General features: G+C 52.0%; 4 protein-coding genes across 4 annotated transcripts; 1 reads left to right on the top strand and 3 right to left on the bottom strand.

Moving 5' to 3' along the window:
• Positions 1-795: 795 nt before the first annotated feature.
• On the bottom strand, positions 796-2,418 carry MRS44_013756 (uncharacterized protein; the record flags this gene model as incomplete). The annotated part of the gene is made up of 1 exon (XM_046278073.2): positions 796-2,418. The coding sequence occupies one exon, from the start codon at positions 2,416-2,418 to the stop codon at positions 796-798; it is 1,623 nt and encodes a 540-aa protein (XP_046123353.2).
• A 966-nt stretch (positions 2,419-3,384) lies between these two features.
• MRS44_013755 (uncharacterized protein) lies at positions 3,385-4,635 on the top strand (the record flags this gene model as incomplete). The annotated part of the gene is made up of 3 exons (XM_065617207.1): positions 3,385-3,415; positions 3,533-4,312; positions 4,370-4,635. The coding sequence occupies 3 exons, from the start codon at positions 3,385-3,387 to the stop codon at positions 4,633-4,635; spliced, it is 1,077 nt and encodes a 358-aa protein (XP_065473279.1).
• Positions 4,636-5,683: 1,048 nt separating this feature from the next.
• Positions 5,684-10,345, bottom strand: MRS44_013754 (uncharacterized protein; the record flags this gene model as incomplete). Its single annotated transcript, XM_065617206.1, has 4 exons — positions 5,684-6,646; positions 7,018-8,912; positions 8,961-10,006; positions 10,062-10,345. The coding sequence occupies 4 exons, from the start codon at positions 10,343-10,345 to the stop codon at positions 5,684-5,686; spliced, it is 4,188 nt and encodes a 1,395-aa protein (XP_065473278.1).
• Positions 10,346-11,705: 1,360 nt separating this feature from the next.
• On the bottom strand, positions 11,706-14,672 carry MRS44_013753 (uncharacterized protein; the record flags this gene model as incomplete). The annotated part of the gene is made up of 3 exons (XM_065617205.1): positions 11,706-13,138; positions 13,194-14,307; positions 14,655-14,672. The coding sequence occupies 3 exons, from the start codon at positions 14,670-14,672 to the stop codon at positions 11,706-11,708; spliced, it is 2,565 nt and encodes an 854-aa protein (XP_065473277.1).
• Between the last annotated feature and the right edge of the window lie 8 nt (positions 14,673-14,680).

The raw sequence follows: 14,680 nt of genomic DNA, 5'->3' as shown, positions 1-14,680 counted from the left end.
TTAACCGGATTGTGAGACCCTAACCGCATTGCTTGCGTTGTCTACGTGCCGACTTCACCAGGTTGAGAAAGCGGCAGCTGTGATGCCTCGCCGGTAGCTCGCTAGGCACTGGAACACTTCCTCGCCCGCGTTGGGCCCTTGATGCAGGCATTTCTTCCATTTGGTAGGAGTTTGTGTGGAGAAGGCGCTGTGGGCAGTCTCTTGACCCAAAATAGAGTCTTAAGCTCTCAGAACTGAATTTAAAAAGCTGAGGTAATATCTTGAACATCGGCATCATCGTGACTTCATTTACAAGCGGGGAGGGCGGTGACGGGTCTTCTTGTCCGGTACAGCACGAACCGAACCGCTAACACAAATCTAAGCCATCCGCCAAGAATAGCCGTAAAGATAAAGGGAGGACATACGAAGTTTTCGAAGAGATTTCTGCTGACCTCTCGAGCGGCGACACGACGCCGAGCCTGAAAATATTTGACGGATAACGAGTGCGCAACGAATGATAACTTCAAGCCCTGCCAACGGAGATTACTTGCTGAGCAAAGTTCATGCCGCGAACCGCTTTGCGGGGCAAATCGAACTGCCGACCGAAGTCTTCCGGCCGGATACATACAGGGCGTACACGGCAAGTTTTTTGAGGCCCGATAAGAAGAACTATTTAGTAGGAAACTATAGCAGTGGCATTAATCTTCGCGCAGGCTTTTAGGCTACTTCAGGCTCGTGATAGAGGGGTGTGTCTACGCCTGTAGAGCATTATTCACCGCCTTCAATGCAGTGAACAACTCATCATCATGATATCTCCTAGCAATAACCTGAACAGTGAGGGGAGCCTCTTTCAAAGTCCCCATCAGCCCAAAGTTTTCTGACGTGCCTACACTCATCGCTCAGAGGAAGCTGATTCTCTGGACCATAGTCTTCAGCCCCTCTCTTGAGAGCCTTGATCGGGGTTGGTACGGTCGCGCCAGGGTAGTCCACGTAGTTCCAGAAGGAAGTATAATTCCAATAAAATGTCGTATCGTGGGAACAAGCAGGCCCAACCGAGACTGGGCATATGACAACATCGACTTGTTGAGAAGCCCAATGTTCGGCGAAGTCATAGCGAAACCCATCACGCTTTCCACGTTGTTCAAGTACCCCTGATACTCCAATATCAATATTCTCCACATCTTTGATGGCCCATGCTGTCAAAGGAAGCACAGGTTCCTTCTTAGCGGAAAGATGGTGCTTAAGAGCTTTCCCACCATCAGGCCAGTACGCGCTGGAGAGATTCTTCATAGCCTCGGCAGTTCGAAAAGGTTGAAAGTCCTTGATCTCAAAAGAATCGGATTTCTCGAGCTGAGACCGCACCCATAATAGGGCCCTTGTCACTGGGGGTTGCGGCGTAATCATCCCGTCGTTCATCATAAACCCAATTCGTAACCGAGCGGCATCGGGCTGCGTTTCGTTACGTTGGCCTGACCATGAAGTGCGGATGAGCTGAGGATCTCTGAGATACGGCTTCGCCAACATCACAATGTTCATAAAGAGATCCATATCTCGTAGTGTCGTGCACATAGGGCCAACACATCCCATAATATTAAGTTCCGCTGCAAAACCTGGAACGCCGGTCAGGAAGTCCTTGGTTGGCAATACGTGGGAAGTTGGGCGAAACCCAAAAATGCCACAGTAGCCGGCTGGGCCGCGTACGCTTCCGGCAATGTCGGTACCGAGGCCAAGGAGGGATCCTCTAAGAGCTATAAGGGCCGCTTCCCCGCCACTAGACCCTCCCGATGATAGGTTGATATTGTAGGGATTCAGTGTTCGGCCCCAGATCGAGAGCGTTTCGAGATGCATTAGGGACTGCGGTTGATTGGTTTTGCAGTAGAAAACGGCTCCGGCATTGCGTAAGATCGCGATCAGCTGGGAGTCCTTGCTAGCCTTCTGCAACGTATCGAGAGTGCCAGCCATAGACCAGTGGCCGGCGATAGAGATCCGTATTTTGACGCTGATAGGAACGCCGTGCAGGGGACCGATTGGTTTGCCGTTGTCTTCCAAGTAGGCATCGAGCATCCTTGCCTGGTCGATTGCCTCGTCCATGAACCATTCTGTGAGACAACACGTAAGCTGGTGGGCTATAATAGCCCGCTTCGCGAATGCGGTCGCCACGGCCACAGCAGAAAAGGTCTTGGATGCGATTGCCTCTGCGAGGGCGACCACGTCATAGTTTTCAGTTATGTCGATCTCTTCTGGTGATAAGATGCCACAATCTCGTGGGATGCTGGAGACATTCTTTGGTGGATCATCAATAATTGATCGCGGGAGTTTGAAGGCATTCGGAACTCTCGCACCGAAGTCTTCTAGTAGGGCTTGCCGTAGGGATTGATACTCTGGGGGCCCAGGGACAAAGGGAATGGGCTCAATAACCGGCAGCAGAGCGGAAGTCATTTCGAGCATGGCGTGAAAATTCTAATGATGGAGTAAATATATGCGGCATAATCAGATTGAACCGTAAAGTCTTGGGCACGGCATGTGGGTATATATTTACAAAGCCTGCCAGAATGAATGCCTAAACCAGTAGCGGTATACTGCTCGAGCGCTGGCGGTCTGTGCCATTACTCGGAAGTCCACCTCTTGTGAGATTGCTCAGATATGCTTTCCGGAACTGTTCCAAGTATTACGGGCATTTTCAGGTCGACGGAATACTGGTCACCCGGGAATTAGTGGGAACCACTGGTCCCGCTCTGGGTTTTGGCAACCATCATTGGCCAAGTTTCTCAGTTGGAGGCAAAGTCTTCATAATGGTTCCGTACATGTAGGTACTTTAGTAGCGGGGCTTGTACGGCAGTCAACTTTTAGAACCCGTGACCCACTTCGGCCTTGGTACGCATGATCGGAATCGTCATTACCCTCCATCCCCTATTAGGGAAGGGCTGACCAGAGGGATGTCAATTAGTCAACGACAAGCGCTCGATGTGGGGGAAAGGGTTTTGGTCTTGATTTCGGAATTGAAGCGGTGTTTTCCGTCGTTTACATTCCGTACGACCTACGTATGCAAAGAAGTGAATGATCCTCATAATGCGCTACGCAATTATACGGGCCAATTTCCGTTTGGGACGCCACGCTGGTATAGGACGAGAATCGCTGTCTGGGAAGAGGTGATCTGTATTCGGCAGGTTAATCCCCCCGCAGGCACTCGTATTTGATGTAGCGTTATGTATCGATCTCCTCCCATCGTTGAGTTCTCTTGATCCTGGTCATAACCACTATCTTTTTTGGTGACCTTAATTATAGAATGTTCGCTCTAGATTTTACCCAACATTCGCGCTCCCCAAAGTGAGCTCAACACTTCCAAAAATAAATTCAGCAAATTTATCAAGGACATCTTGGATACATCGCCATTACGGATTCGGGATGACTCCAATCGTCACTGAAGACATCAGAAGTATGTTTTTTTCCCCACCAGTCCGCTCGCAAGTCTTACCCCTAAGTTCATGGCTTGCATATCAATCCCAGCACGCAGGATATCTTGCAAGCGAAATGAAGCTGATGTAGTACCTAGTTTCCGGGCAGGATCCCCTAATCCCTCCCGATCTCCTTGCCTCGGAAATTCCCTTAACAGATGACGCCATCAATACCGTCATAAAGGGCAGAAATGATGTCTCCGATATCATCCTTGGTAAAAGTGATCGACTACTTGTTATTGTGGGCCCCTGCTCGATTCACGACCCTGCCGCCGCCAAAGAATATGCCACCCGCCTCAAGGACCTTTCCGACAGGCTTTCTGACGATCTTTGCATTGTGATGCGCGCTTACCTAGAGAAGCCTCGAACGACTGTCGGCTGGAAGGGTCTGATCAACGATCCCGATCTCGACAATTCTTTCAGGATCAACAAGGGTCTTCGTGTTTCCCGGCAGCTCTTCGCTGATTTGACGAATTGTGGCATGCCCATTGCTACTGAAATCCTTGATACCATCTCTCCCCAGTTCCTAGCTGACTGCATTTCTATCGGCGCTATCGGTGCTCGTACAACGGAGTCCCAGCTCCATCGAGAACTTGCGTCGGGTCTTTCTTTCCCCATCGGTTTCAAGAACGGCACCGATGGTACCCTCAGCGTTGCCATTGATGCTATTAGCGCTGCTACCGCCCCACACCACTTTATGGGCATAACTAAACAGGGTCTTGCTGCTATTACGCGCACTCGAGGAAATGACCACTGCTTTATTATACTTCGTGGAGGCACTAGAGGCCCTAATTACGATCGGGAAGGTATTCAAGCTGCCAGAAGAGCGCTTGAGAATAAAGGTCATAAGTCTGCTATTATGATCGATTGTTCCCATGGTAAAGGATTCCCGACTGTATTACGCAAACTTACTTTTCGTATTCACTAGTTGATAGGCAACTCTCAGAAAAATCACAAGAACCAGCCTAAGGTTGCTAAGGCTATCGCCGAGCAACTGTGCGCGGGTGATAAGGGCATTGTCGGGGTTATGATTGAATCCTACATCGAGGAGGGCAACCAGGAAATCCCTTCAGAAGGACCCGCTGCGCTAAAACACGGTGTTAGTATCACTGATGCTTGCATTAATTGGCAGACCACCGTTGGCGTTCTTGAAAACCTGGCTGAGGCTATTTGCGATCGTCGCAAGGCTAAGAAGATATGAGCGATAACATATGACCATTCGTACCCTGTTCAAATCGGAGATAAAGCGGCCTTTCTACTTTTGGTCATGCTTCAGCTACAGAAATGTACCAGTTCTACGAAACGCCATTATTACATCTTTCATCTGATAACTAGTCGAAATTCTGTGCGATGCTAGTGGAAGCCAAATTGAAATTTCTTAATTATCTAGCTCCTGTAGAAGACCGGATTTCAAGCCATCAGAATAGGCCCTCGGGCTCAATATTTAATAGCAGCCGATCAGGTTGAAGACTAGATGAGGCAAATCGCGCGCCAGATGGCTTCATTGCGAACAGAAGTTAGGAGTCTTCGAAAGACAAATTCACCACTAAGCCCGTCTTTTGTCGTAGCTAGGGACTTGAGCAGGATGATGGAGGAAGAAAGACCGCTCGAGGAATGTCGTACTGTTGATGATTTGCCAAAATATGGCGTCAAGGTTTACGTTTTGTTCGCCAAAGTCATCCTTAAGTACTACTGGGCCAGAATATCGTTGGCGATTGGTGAGCTTCTACTCTGCAACGTTGGGCCTTTCCGACATTTCCGCCGCTAGTTCTTTGCGAATGTGGGCAATAAGAGTAGCAGACCAATGAGGGGGTTATGCAGAGAGTGACACGATCAATTGGCAAGTTGCCGATCCTGACGGAGACTAGCAAAGCATCAGTAGTTTGTCGTTGTCGGGGTCCTGGGGAGGGTGAACGAGGACAGCCTGGCCGAGTCCGTGTTCTTGATGCAAAAGACAAAGCCAACGTATTATTCAACACTAGTTTTACGCAACTTATAAACAATAGATAAGCAATTGCATCGTCAGTTGACGAGGTTGACAGCGTAGTTTTTGATAGTCAGCGTAACAAACAGGGTGTTGAAGGCAACCGCAGTATGCAAACAAAACATGAGGGCTTAGAAAGAATGGCTCTGCTTAATTTAGCTTTCACTGGTGTCGGCACCTCTGCTTCTACCTTTCCAAACTCTGCATCCGGGGAAATGACACTGGAAGTAAAATATCCTTCATTCTTATTTCTATATACTCGAGGCTAAAGCTTGAGATTGGCCCAGGGTAATGTAGTACAGCCTCTACGAGATGGATGCTCGTAGGTTTTCAGCCAAGATGACAGCTGTGCTTGAATAGATTGCGCGCTCTCCTCATTGTCTGCAGGTGATGCACTCGTATTTTGAAGATCATGGATCACACTAAGCAGGGTGTCGAGTTGTTGTCTCGACACTCGGACAGACCGGAAGAATGGGGGTTGAGTTCCGGAAGATGGCTGTGATACTACAACATATCTTTCGCAAGAGCCATGGCCGAGCAACGTGGCTTGCACGTCAAGTCGTGCAATCTCCTCCACCAAAAGGTCCTCAACAGATGCAGGTTCGGGTTTGAGAAGGATGGCCCCGCGTCCGTCCTCATCACACTGGGGTTGGATGTCATTGAGAAGCTTGAGGCTATTTTGGGGGAGAGCATGCCCCGTCTGGTACTGTTGGCGAAGAAACTTTAGGCAGGTGAAGACAATGCAGGAGATCAGGACCACGCGCAGGTTCTCCTTGCTCTTAACGGTAAGATAAGGCTGCAGAAGGGAAATGGCTCTGCTGTAGTGCTGCAACAAGGCACGCTCCTGTCTGTCAGGACAGCCCGATAGCTGCGTGCCCGAATCGTCACTGGAGAGAATAACCCTTCTATGCGCAGCACCTAGAGCCAGTACAGCCTGTAGTATTGCGGGTTCGCTCCAGCTCGCCTGTAAGACCAGGGAATTCCAGAACTTAGACTCAAACACACCCGGCATCTTAGTGCTAGTGTAGGCCATGAACCACTCGAAGCCGGCTCGTTCGTGGTCGCTCGCGGTGGCAAGACTTATGGGGACAATGGGCCGGGCGAGGGGACTGTTGCCGCCCCCAGTCGGGAGAGGAGGTCGGCTTTGGTGATTATCCCAGATGCCGTATCCGTCACATGTCCGGCCTGTACTGACACATCGCCGGCATGCAGGCCGTCCCTCGTCGCACTTGACCCGCCGGATCCGGCGGCGGCCAATACATGTATGTATGTTTTATTACGCCCGGGAGAACTAATCTCATAGGGCCGCTAGATACGCTAAGCCATTTACACTTCCGTCGTGTTGATCCTGACCACAAAAGAAAGGCCAACTATCTCCGATTCTTTTTGTTCTAGCCTCGCTTGACTCTGTTTGACAGGCCTGCTTGAAGGCCGATTACTCCAAGTGTTCAGCATCCTATCTTCAGCAGCTGAAGCATGGTCTGTCAACCTGAGGCTGTTGGATGTTAGTATCTCCTAGGTTCGATGATTAGTATGTTATATCCCTCGATTCGCTCCCAGTCTTCCTGTCTCTGTTGCAAACTTCACCGTCGCCCGCACCGCCTGTAGGTTAGGTGCCCATTTCTGCCCATCCGACGTCGACTTGCCTCCCAGAAAGAACGAAAGGTTTCCCATCATGTTTTGTCCAACCTGTCGCATGCCTTCACGCTCTGCCTCCCACTTTGCGCACCGGAACAGAAAATGTTCCATCGTCTCGGCTGCTTGTCCACAGTCACACATGTCCGACTCCACCGCGCCTATCTTGCACAGGTAACTGTTGATCCTCGCCATTCCCGTACGGAGCTGCGAGAGCACGTCGGCTTCTCTTCTCTTTAGTCCATCGTATAGCGCTTCCGTGTGTTTGCCTGGCAAAGCTTTGTCGATCCTCTTGGAGTAGCCGCCTACTCTGTCGGGCAGTGCCCGTTGCTGCCGCAGTTGCAACTTCGCCAGTCTGGTCCGGGTGGAGCGAGCCTGGTATGGTAACGACTCCGGTGTGCGCTCTGCCGCGATTGCTCTTCGGGCTTGCCTCTTTGCTATGTGGCCCATGGTGAAGTCATCGCTTCGAGACGGTATCCACATCATCTTGACCCTGTTATTTGCCTTTCCTAGTCGCTCAATATGATCATAGATCTGCCGAATGGTGCCCTGACCCGACTGCTGTCGTGGTCGTGCAATCGCCTTTAGGGATGACTGGCTGCTTGATAATACCGTAAGCTCTCGGTATCGAAGTCCGTCGGGCATACATCGAAGTGCCATTGCTATCGCCTCCAGCTCGGCCGTGTATGGGTTCTGGTCGTCTCGCGAACCGAGAGTGACCGAGTACCTGGCGACTACCTTATCTGCCCGGCCAGGCGATTTGTGGCAGATGACGCCTCCCATGCTTACTAGTCCTCCCCTGTCGGAAGCACTAGTCGCAATGACAATATCGTCGGCACTCTCGGCTGCTGCCACCGCCGCTTCCCGATCAGCCTCGCACTCCAGCGACACGCGGCCGTGCCACGGTGGTACCGCATAGGCTTGGATCGTTTCCATTCGCTCGAATCCGCTCTCGGCATGTGCAAGTGCCAGTCTCTTCATCGGCGATATGTATCTTCGGCTTGCTGACACTTTTAATGTTGCCAGCGGGTGTGTCTTTGGTAGAGTCCGGACGTTGATGTATAGACTTGTACCGGCCTGAGCATGCCGCTCGCATACTGTTTGGATGCTAGCCTCCGCTTCAGCCACTGCCGTCGACACCGTTCGAAAGGCGCCCGTGATCGCCTGTGCCCCTGTTTTCTGTGCCCCTGTTTTCTGTGCCCTGTTGAGCCAGGTTAGTTCTGTTTCTCCGCGTGCATGCGACCACACGACAGAAGCGTAGTCCATGGCCGGAGCAACGGTGGCGACGAAGAGCTGTCTGGCAGTGTGCGGTGGAAGCATCTTGAGTCTCCTAAGACACATAGCTGCCGAGAGACCTTTGGAAGCGGCCTCGGCTATATGTTGCTTGAACCTGAGCTTCGTGTCCATAACCACTCCCAAGATCTTGACCTTCTGCTTCGGCTTGACTTCCTCACCCTTGATCATGAACGGCGCATCACTGGTGCGTTCAGCGACGCGTGTGAAGTGGATGATAGCCGTCTTGTCGCATTCAAACGTCGCTCCACTGCGTCTCTCCCACGCTAGTGCTCGGTCAATGATGGCCTGTATGCCATCCCTGTTCGCCTCCGCCGTCGGCCCTGTGACCCAGGCTGAGTAGTCGTCAACGAACGCGATCGAGCCGCCTTTCGAGTCGATCCTGCTCTGCACTAGGTCTGCGTTGAAGAAGAGGAAGAGCACAGGCGACAGTGGCGACCCTTGCGGAAGGCCGGCCTGTGGCAGCTCCCGTCGCTCAGAAGTGTAGCCGTTCACCACGATGGTGGCCGTGCGGTTCGAGCAAAACGCATCTATCCACTTCACAAGCCCCTTGGAGATGCCTCTTGCTTCGAGTCTTTACAGCAATCTGTCCTTGAACACTCCGTTGTAGGCACCCTTGACGTCGAAGCTAACCAGACTGACCACTTTGCGGTTCCGCCATGCTTTGTAGACCTGTTCCTGGAAGAGCAGCAGTGCCTGCTCTGCCGACCGCCGTTTTCTCGCCCCAAAATGGTTTGTGGGTAAGAGTCCGAACCTCTCGACGACGTACGAAATTCTGTCAGCTACTACTGCTTCGAGGATCTTGCCCAGCGTCGACAAAAGCGAGATCGGCCTCCATGCCTTTGCGATCCTGTAGTTTCCCTTGTCCGGTTTCTTGAGCGGAATGATCTTGGCGCTCCTCCACTGGTCTGGTAGTTGTCCTTCGCCCAGTGAAGTGTGGAATAGATGCATAACGCGCTCCTTCACCACCGGCCACAGTTGCTTCCACACCATCGCCGGCAGCCCGTCTTCCCCGGGCGCTTTCCACGCCTTGGCTTCCATGATCTTCTCCTCCACTTCCTCCATCGTCAAGTTCGGCATGGCCACTTCTCTCCGCCGCGGTCGCGGGCCTTCGTCTTCTATAGTTGCCGGCAGCGGTGGGAAGAATGCACTGAGCAATTCTTCCGCCTGCTCGGCCTTGTCCTGCGTCGTCGTCCCGTCCGCTCTTTTCAATGGGGGAATCTTGTCACTGGCCATCCCACCTCCGGGTTTGAGGTACGTGGCGGCTTGCCAGATGTTGGTCCCGTCTGCGAGGAAATCATCCCAATGGGCCTTCTTCTGCCTTTTGATGGTGTCGTGATACTCCTTGGCTGCTTCCTTGGCTCTGTTTTCTAGGTTGTCGATCCGGTGGCCTACACGGCGCTGGGACCTCGCCAGGTTCCTCCAGAACGTGTACGCCTTTCGAAGCCTCGTAAGATCTGTTGTCCACCATCTCTTCGCGTACGGTGATGGTTTAGCCCGTGGAACCAGTTCGTGGATCGCATCGAGAACCACCTCCATCAGCCTGTCCGTCTGTGCCTGAACTCCGCCGTCCCATGGGAGTGGTGCCAGCTTGCCCTTCACCCTCTCCCTGACCGCATTCCACGGTGCGTTCTTAAAAAGTAATCTTGGCTCAACCGTCCTTTCAGGCGTCGTGAGGTCAAACTCTGTTCGGATTGCCCTGTGATCTGTCTGACCCATGTTCGGTCGGGTGGATGCCGCAGTGGACCACTTCTTCTGCCAACTCGGACGATGTAAGCATCAGGTCGATCGTACTCTCGCAGTTTGGCCCTTCCCAAGTCTTCGTCCCTCGCGGGAGAAGACTGAGTAGGCCATGCTCGTCCATGAGGTCGATGATCGGGCCCGCCTCGCCTTGCCTCCTGCCTGTCACCTCGTCGCCTCCCCAGAGTTGGTCATGTCGATTGAAGTCGCCGGCCAGAACGACATCCGTTCTTTTGCCGGTGCCGTTGCGGAAGTCCATTATCGTCGTGTGCAGTTGTCTCACGGCCGTGCGTAAAGCATTCTCGTCCCTCCCTTCCACGTACACAGATACCACCAAGACTTCCCGGTCGGGCAACCGGAGTACTGCTCCGGTTAGGTCAGCCGAGGGTATCGGTACCTGCTCCGCTTCTAGATCACTGCGGATCCAAAGCATGCTGCGAACCGCCCATTGCATCTCATGTCTCTTTGTCGGTAGGAATCTCGTCCAGTTTCTGTGATTGTTCGGTACTGTCACCAACGCTCCAAGGAAGATCCTTCGTCTCTACGTTCCTCAAGCATAGAGTATCCTTAGGCGTGAAACTTGTGCTTAGTCATTTTCGCGGTACCCGCGAAATTTGAAATTCGCGGGTACCGCGAACCTATGGGCTCCCATTGATTGTCCCAAAAGTGTAAAAACGTGAACTGGATCGGTTCTGGATCTCCTGGAGTCTGCCTGTCCACACGTCTGGACTGGATTGGATTGAGGCTCGGATCCAGCTCCAATCCAATCCAATAACATCACTGACGCCCAGCCATGAGCTGAACGTAGCCTCCTCCTCCGAGGACAAGTACACCTCGCCCATTTGCTTTCTCAGGGCGATATCCAAAGAGAAAAGGCCTCTCGACACTGGTAACGACTACGTTGTCGATCTTGTCTCCCGGTGTGTCGAGTTCAAAGGCTCCTTCAGGTGACCCTTCTCCCCGCAAGGGCCAGGACTTATCGGTTTTGAGAATCGTGTGTTTATATCAAAGTGAGTGAAGAAGGATTGTCTCAAGTAGAGAAGTGGCCAGAAGAACAGACTCTATGCGGGGTGTCGCATATCAGCCTGTCGCACACATGGCATAGCCCACCGGATTATTTCCGGAATTCCACTCGGAATTTCCGTTCCACACGGATTTCCGTCTTCTATATAAGACAGCAACGTCATTCTCTTTTGTATAGTACAATTGCTCCTCAGATAATTCTCATCAATTGACTGGTGCCGCCAATTGTCTGACACGGGGATTATGACCTGTTGCGATGTGGATCTCGGTCAACATCAACCCGAGGCCCGAAGTGCCTACTTTGGAGGTTGAAGCTGGTCCATGTTCTGTTTACTATTTCGTTCGAGCGAGGATTTGCGCTAGGAAAGGCTATTTCTAATGAGACTAGATTGTCATATTGCAAGGAATCCAGGATAAGGCTCTCCTCTACTAATCCATCACCACCAGGTTAAACGGATGTAGCGAGTTAAGTCAACGATACAATAACTAAACGATAAAGTGAAAATGCATGTAAGAAATCTCATTACAATATACTTATGACCGTCCTGAACTCCTATAGTTGCAGATTATCTGTGATCTGGTCTAATCTCCGGCGGTTAGGGCCGTTCATCATGCTTCAACGACAAATGATCCGTGAAAATACCCGGTCTGGCAAACCGCTTGTGACACCAAGGGCAGCGGTACAGCCCATCAGAAAGGCAAAACTCGGAAATCTTAGGGTTCTTCTCGGTCGTCCTCAACCATCTTCTCACGCCCTGGAGAATATATTCGGAAACGCCGTAGGGGGTCTCTCCAAATCGAGGCTCAGCTTCCTCTACGGCGGCAGGTCGCCGCGGAGCGAGAGGTCTCGGTGTGTGGACAGGTCCTTGAGTAGGAACAGGTTTCCGTGTGGCAGGTCTCCTTTTGATTGTTGTTGCAGGAGCCGTGCGGGGAATGGGCGCAGGCGTGTGTTGTGGTGCTGGTGAGCTGTACACGGAGGGCTGTGTGGCCTGAGATGGAAACGATTGTGTTTGGTTAATGCTGGGTGCTGGGGAGCCCATCTGATCACTGATGGGTCGGAGAGCCTGAGAATGGCCCTGCATGTTAGGGAGTTGTTGGATAGGTGGCAGCGTTGACTGTAATGTCTCTAAGTCGAATACGGCTTTAGGAAAGATGAGGGTTGTTGACTTTGTCTTGAGTTGAAAAAGATCGGCTGACATGTGGTTTAGCAAAGCGCGCTCAACGCGGTGTCGATGAGACTGGATCTCTGATGCGGGTGGTGTTGGTACGGGGTCAACGTAGGTGCTCGCCGGTGAATAAGTATGCTGGTTCACCATGACCACATGTGCGGTATGGTGGCTCCGAGACTCGCTGCGCCTACTTGCTTGGTTCTCAATGGACACCTCTCGATTGCAGATGTTCATGGGTTCAGGGCTGTTGCCAGATTCGAAGGCGTTGGCAGGCTCGGGACTGTTGATGGGTTCGGGCTTGCTGACGAGCTCTGGGTGGCTAATGGGCTCGAAGTTATTGATAGGGTCAGAGTTGCCGATCGGCTCGGGCTCGTTGATGAGCACGGGACTGTCAGTGTGTTCGGTAATACTGATAGGCTCAGGGTTGCTAATAGGCTCGGGGCTGTTGGTCGCCTCGGTGTCGCCGATAGGCTCGGGTTTGCTGATGAGCTCAGAGCTGCTGATGAGTTCGGAGTCGTCGATGGGCTTGGAAATGTGGATAGGCTCGAGGCTGGCGACTGGCTCAGAATTGCTGATCAGCTCTGGCTTTTTGAGGAGCTCAGAGCCGGTGATGGGCTTGGGATCAGAGGGTTCCGAGGGAGACTCAGTAGTCACTGAGGGCTTCGAATCAGATTCCACAGGAGCTTCACGGCTGGGCTCGGTTGTCGGTGTTTCCACCGGTGGAGTGACATCTTTCTCTGCGATAACGGATGCGACGACCGGTTCCTTCGCCAGTAAGTTCTCGGGAATGTTTAATAGGGGACTTTCGATCTTTTTCGGTGTTGCTTGTGGCGAGGGTTGTTGTCTCTTGGCATCTTCGACTAACAGCAGTTGGTAACATGCAAGGAGCCGCAATCATAAGAATCTCAAACTTACCGTCCGGGATTACAAGGGCGCTCAAGCTCTTGCAATCTCCCGTCGTCCCCAGACGCTTCGCAAAGAAATCTCGGGCCAATGAGAAATGCGGTTCGAGACACGCAGAAGCATCAGAAAGGTCCGGTTCCTGCAAACCGCTAGTGCCGACCCATCCCGCAGCATCTTTACTTGGGAAAGCCGTCGCATCAAAATAGATAACTGGAAATTGCCGTTGAGCGACAAGAGCGCCACCATCTTCGTACTGCGCTTTCCATTCCAGATATGTCGTCCCTGGGTCGTACACGTAGCATTTAGGAACATTCTCCGTCAGGCCCAGGGATTCGAGGGTTGTTGACAAGCCAACTTTGCCGAGATTGTTCCGTGGCAAAACAAGAGCCGGAAGCCAAGTTTTCGTCGTTTCTCGGTAGGCCAGGTACACGATGCCTGGTTTCGGGCTTATTATCGGGTCATGGCTCGGTTCTTGCATCGGTTCGTCCTTCGCGGGCGGCACTTCGCCTTCCAGATCGCATGGCGCTGAGGACAGTTTTCGTCTCTTTTGGCGTGGGGTGCTCTCTTCTGGCACTGGCTCTTCTTGTGCTGACTTTTCTCGTGTTGGTTCTTCTAGTGGTGATTCTTCCGGTACTGCTTCTGGTACTGCTTCTGATGCCGGCTCTTCCGGTACTGGTTGTTCTAGTACCGACTCTTCCGGTGCGGATTCATCTGGCACTGACTCTCTTGGTACTAACTCTGCTGGTACTGACACATCCACGTGTCGGGATTCCGATCGTTCAATGGCGGACTTAAACTTCAAAGCCACAGCATTGTTCATCTGCGCAAGCTCCTCGTTGCAGTTCAAAACCTTGATGCCGAAATGCTCAATGACGGCTGGTCCAGTCGTGTCTTGCAGCCGACCGTGCTGTCTGCTCCTCAAATGCGCCGAGGCAGCTCTGAGCGGGTGGTTTCTAAAGTCAAGGTCATGTTCCTGGCAGCGGAGGATGAACCAGGATCCGTGGCCTCTGGGGTATTGAATAATGATGTGCTTGTCTGTTTCATTCTGAATGACTGCCTCGAATGGTATCGACCTCTGTGTCAGTTGCTCACCCAGCTCATTTTCGTCCTCATCAATCGGCGACCGCTAATCCCTTCATGTCAGGCAAATTCAATGGTGCTCCACCCTTTCATACTCACAGACTCAAGTGGCGCGCAAAAAATGGTATCCTCTATTCTTTCTGTTTGTGACTCTTCAGATTTCCCTGATAGCACAAATACCAAGAAATGCGTTTGTCAGACATGCATGCTTAAATTAGCACCAAATCTGTAGGCCAAAGCATCTACGATAGTGAAAAGAGTATCCATGCATACAATCTAGCGGCCGCCGGAAGCATCGCTCTATTAATTGGTGCGATGGATAAGACCCAAAAAGGATTCAAAAATTACCCGTTTGCTTGCGAACCAATCCTGCCTTAAACAGGAGAGGCAAACCGGTCGCGGTTTGCGCATAGAGCCTT

Source organism: Fusarium solani (assembly GCF_023522795.1).
Source record: "Fusarium solani strain SB1 chromosome Unknown bctg00000009, whole genome shotgun sequence".
Classification (NCBI taxonomy): Eukaryota; Fungi; Ascomycota; class Sordariomycetes; order Hypocreales; family Nectriaceae; genus Fusarium; species Fusarium solani.
This window is presented reverse-complemented; position numbering and strand designations above follow the sequence as displayed.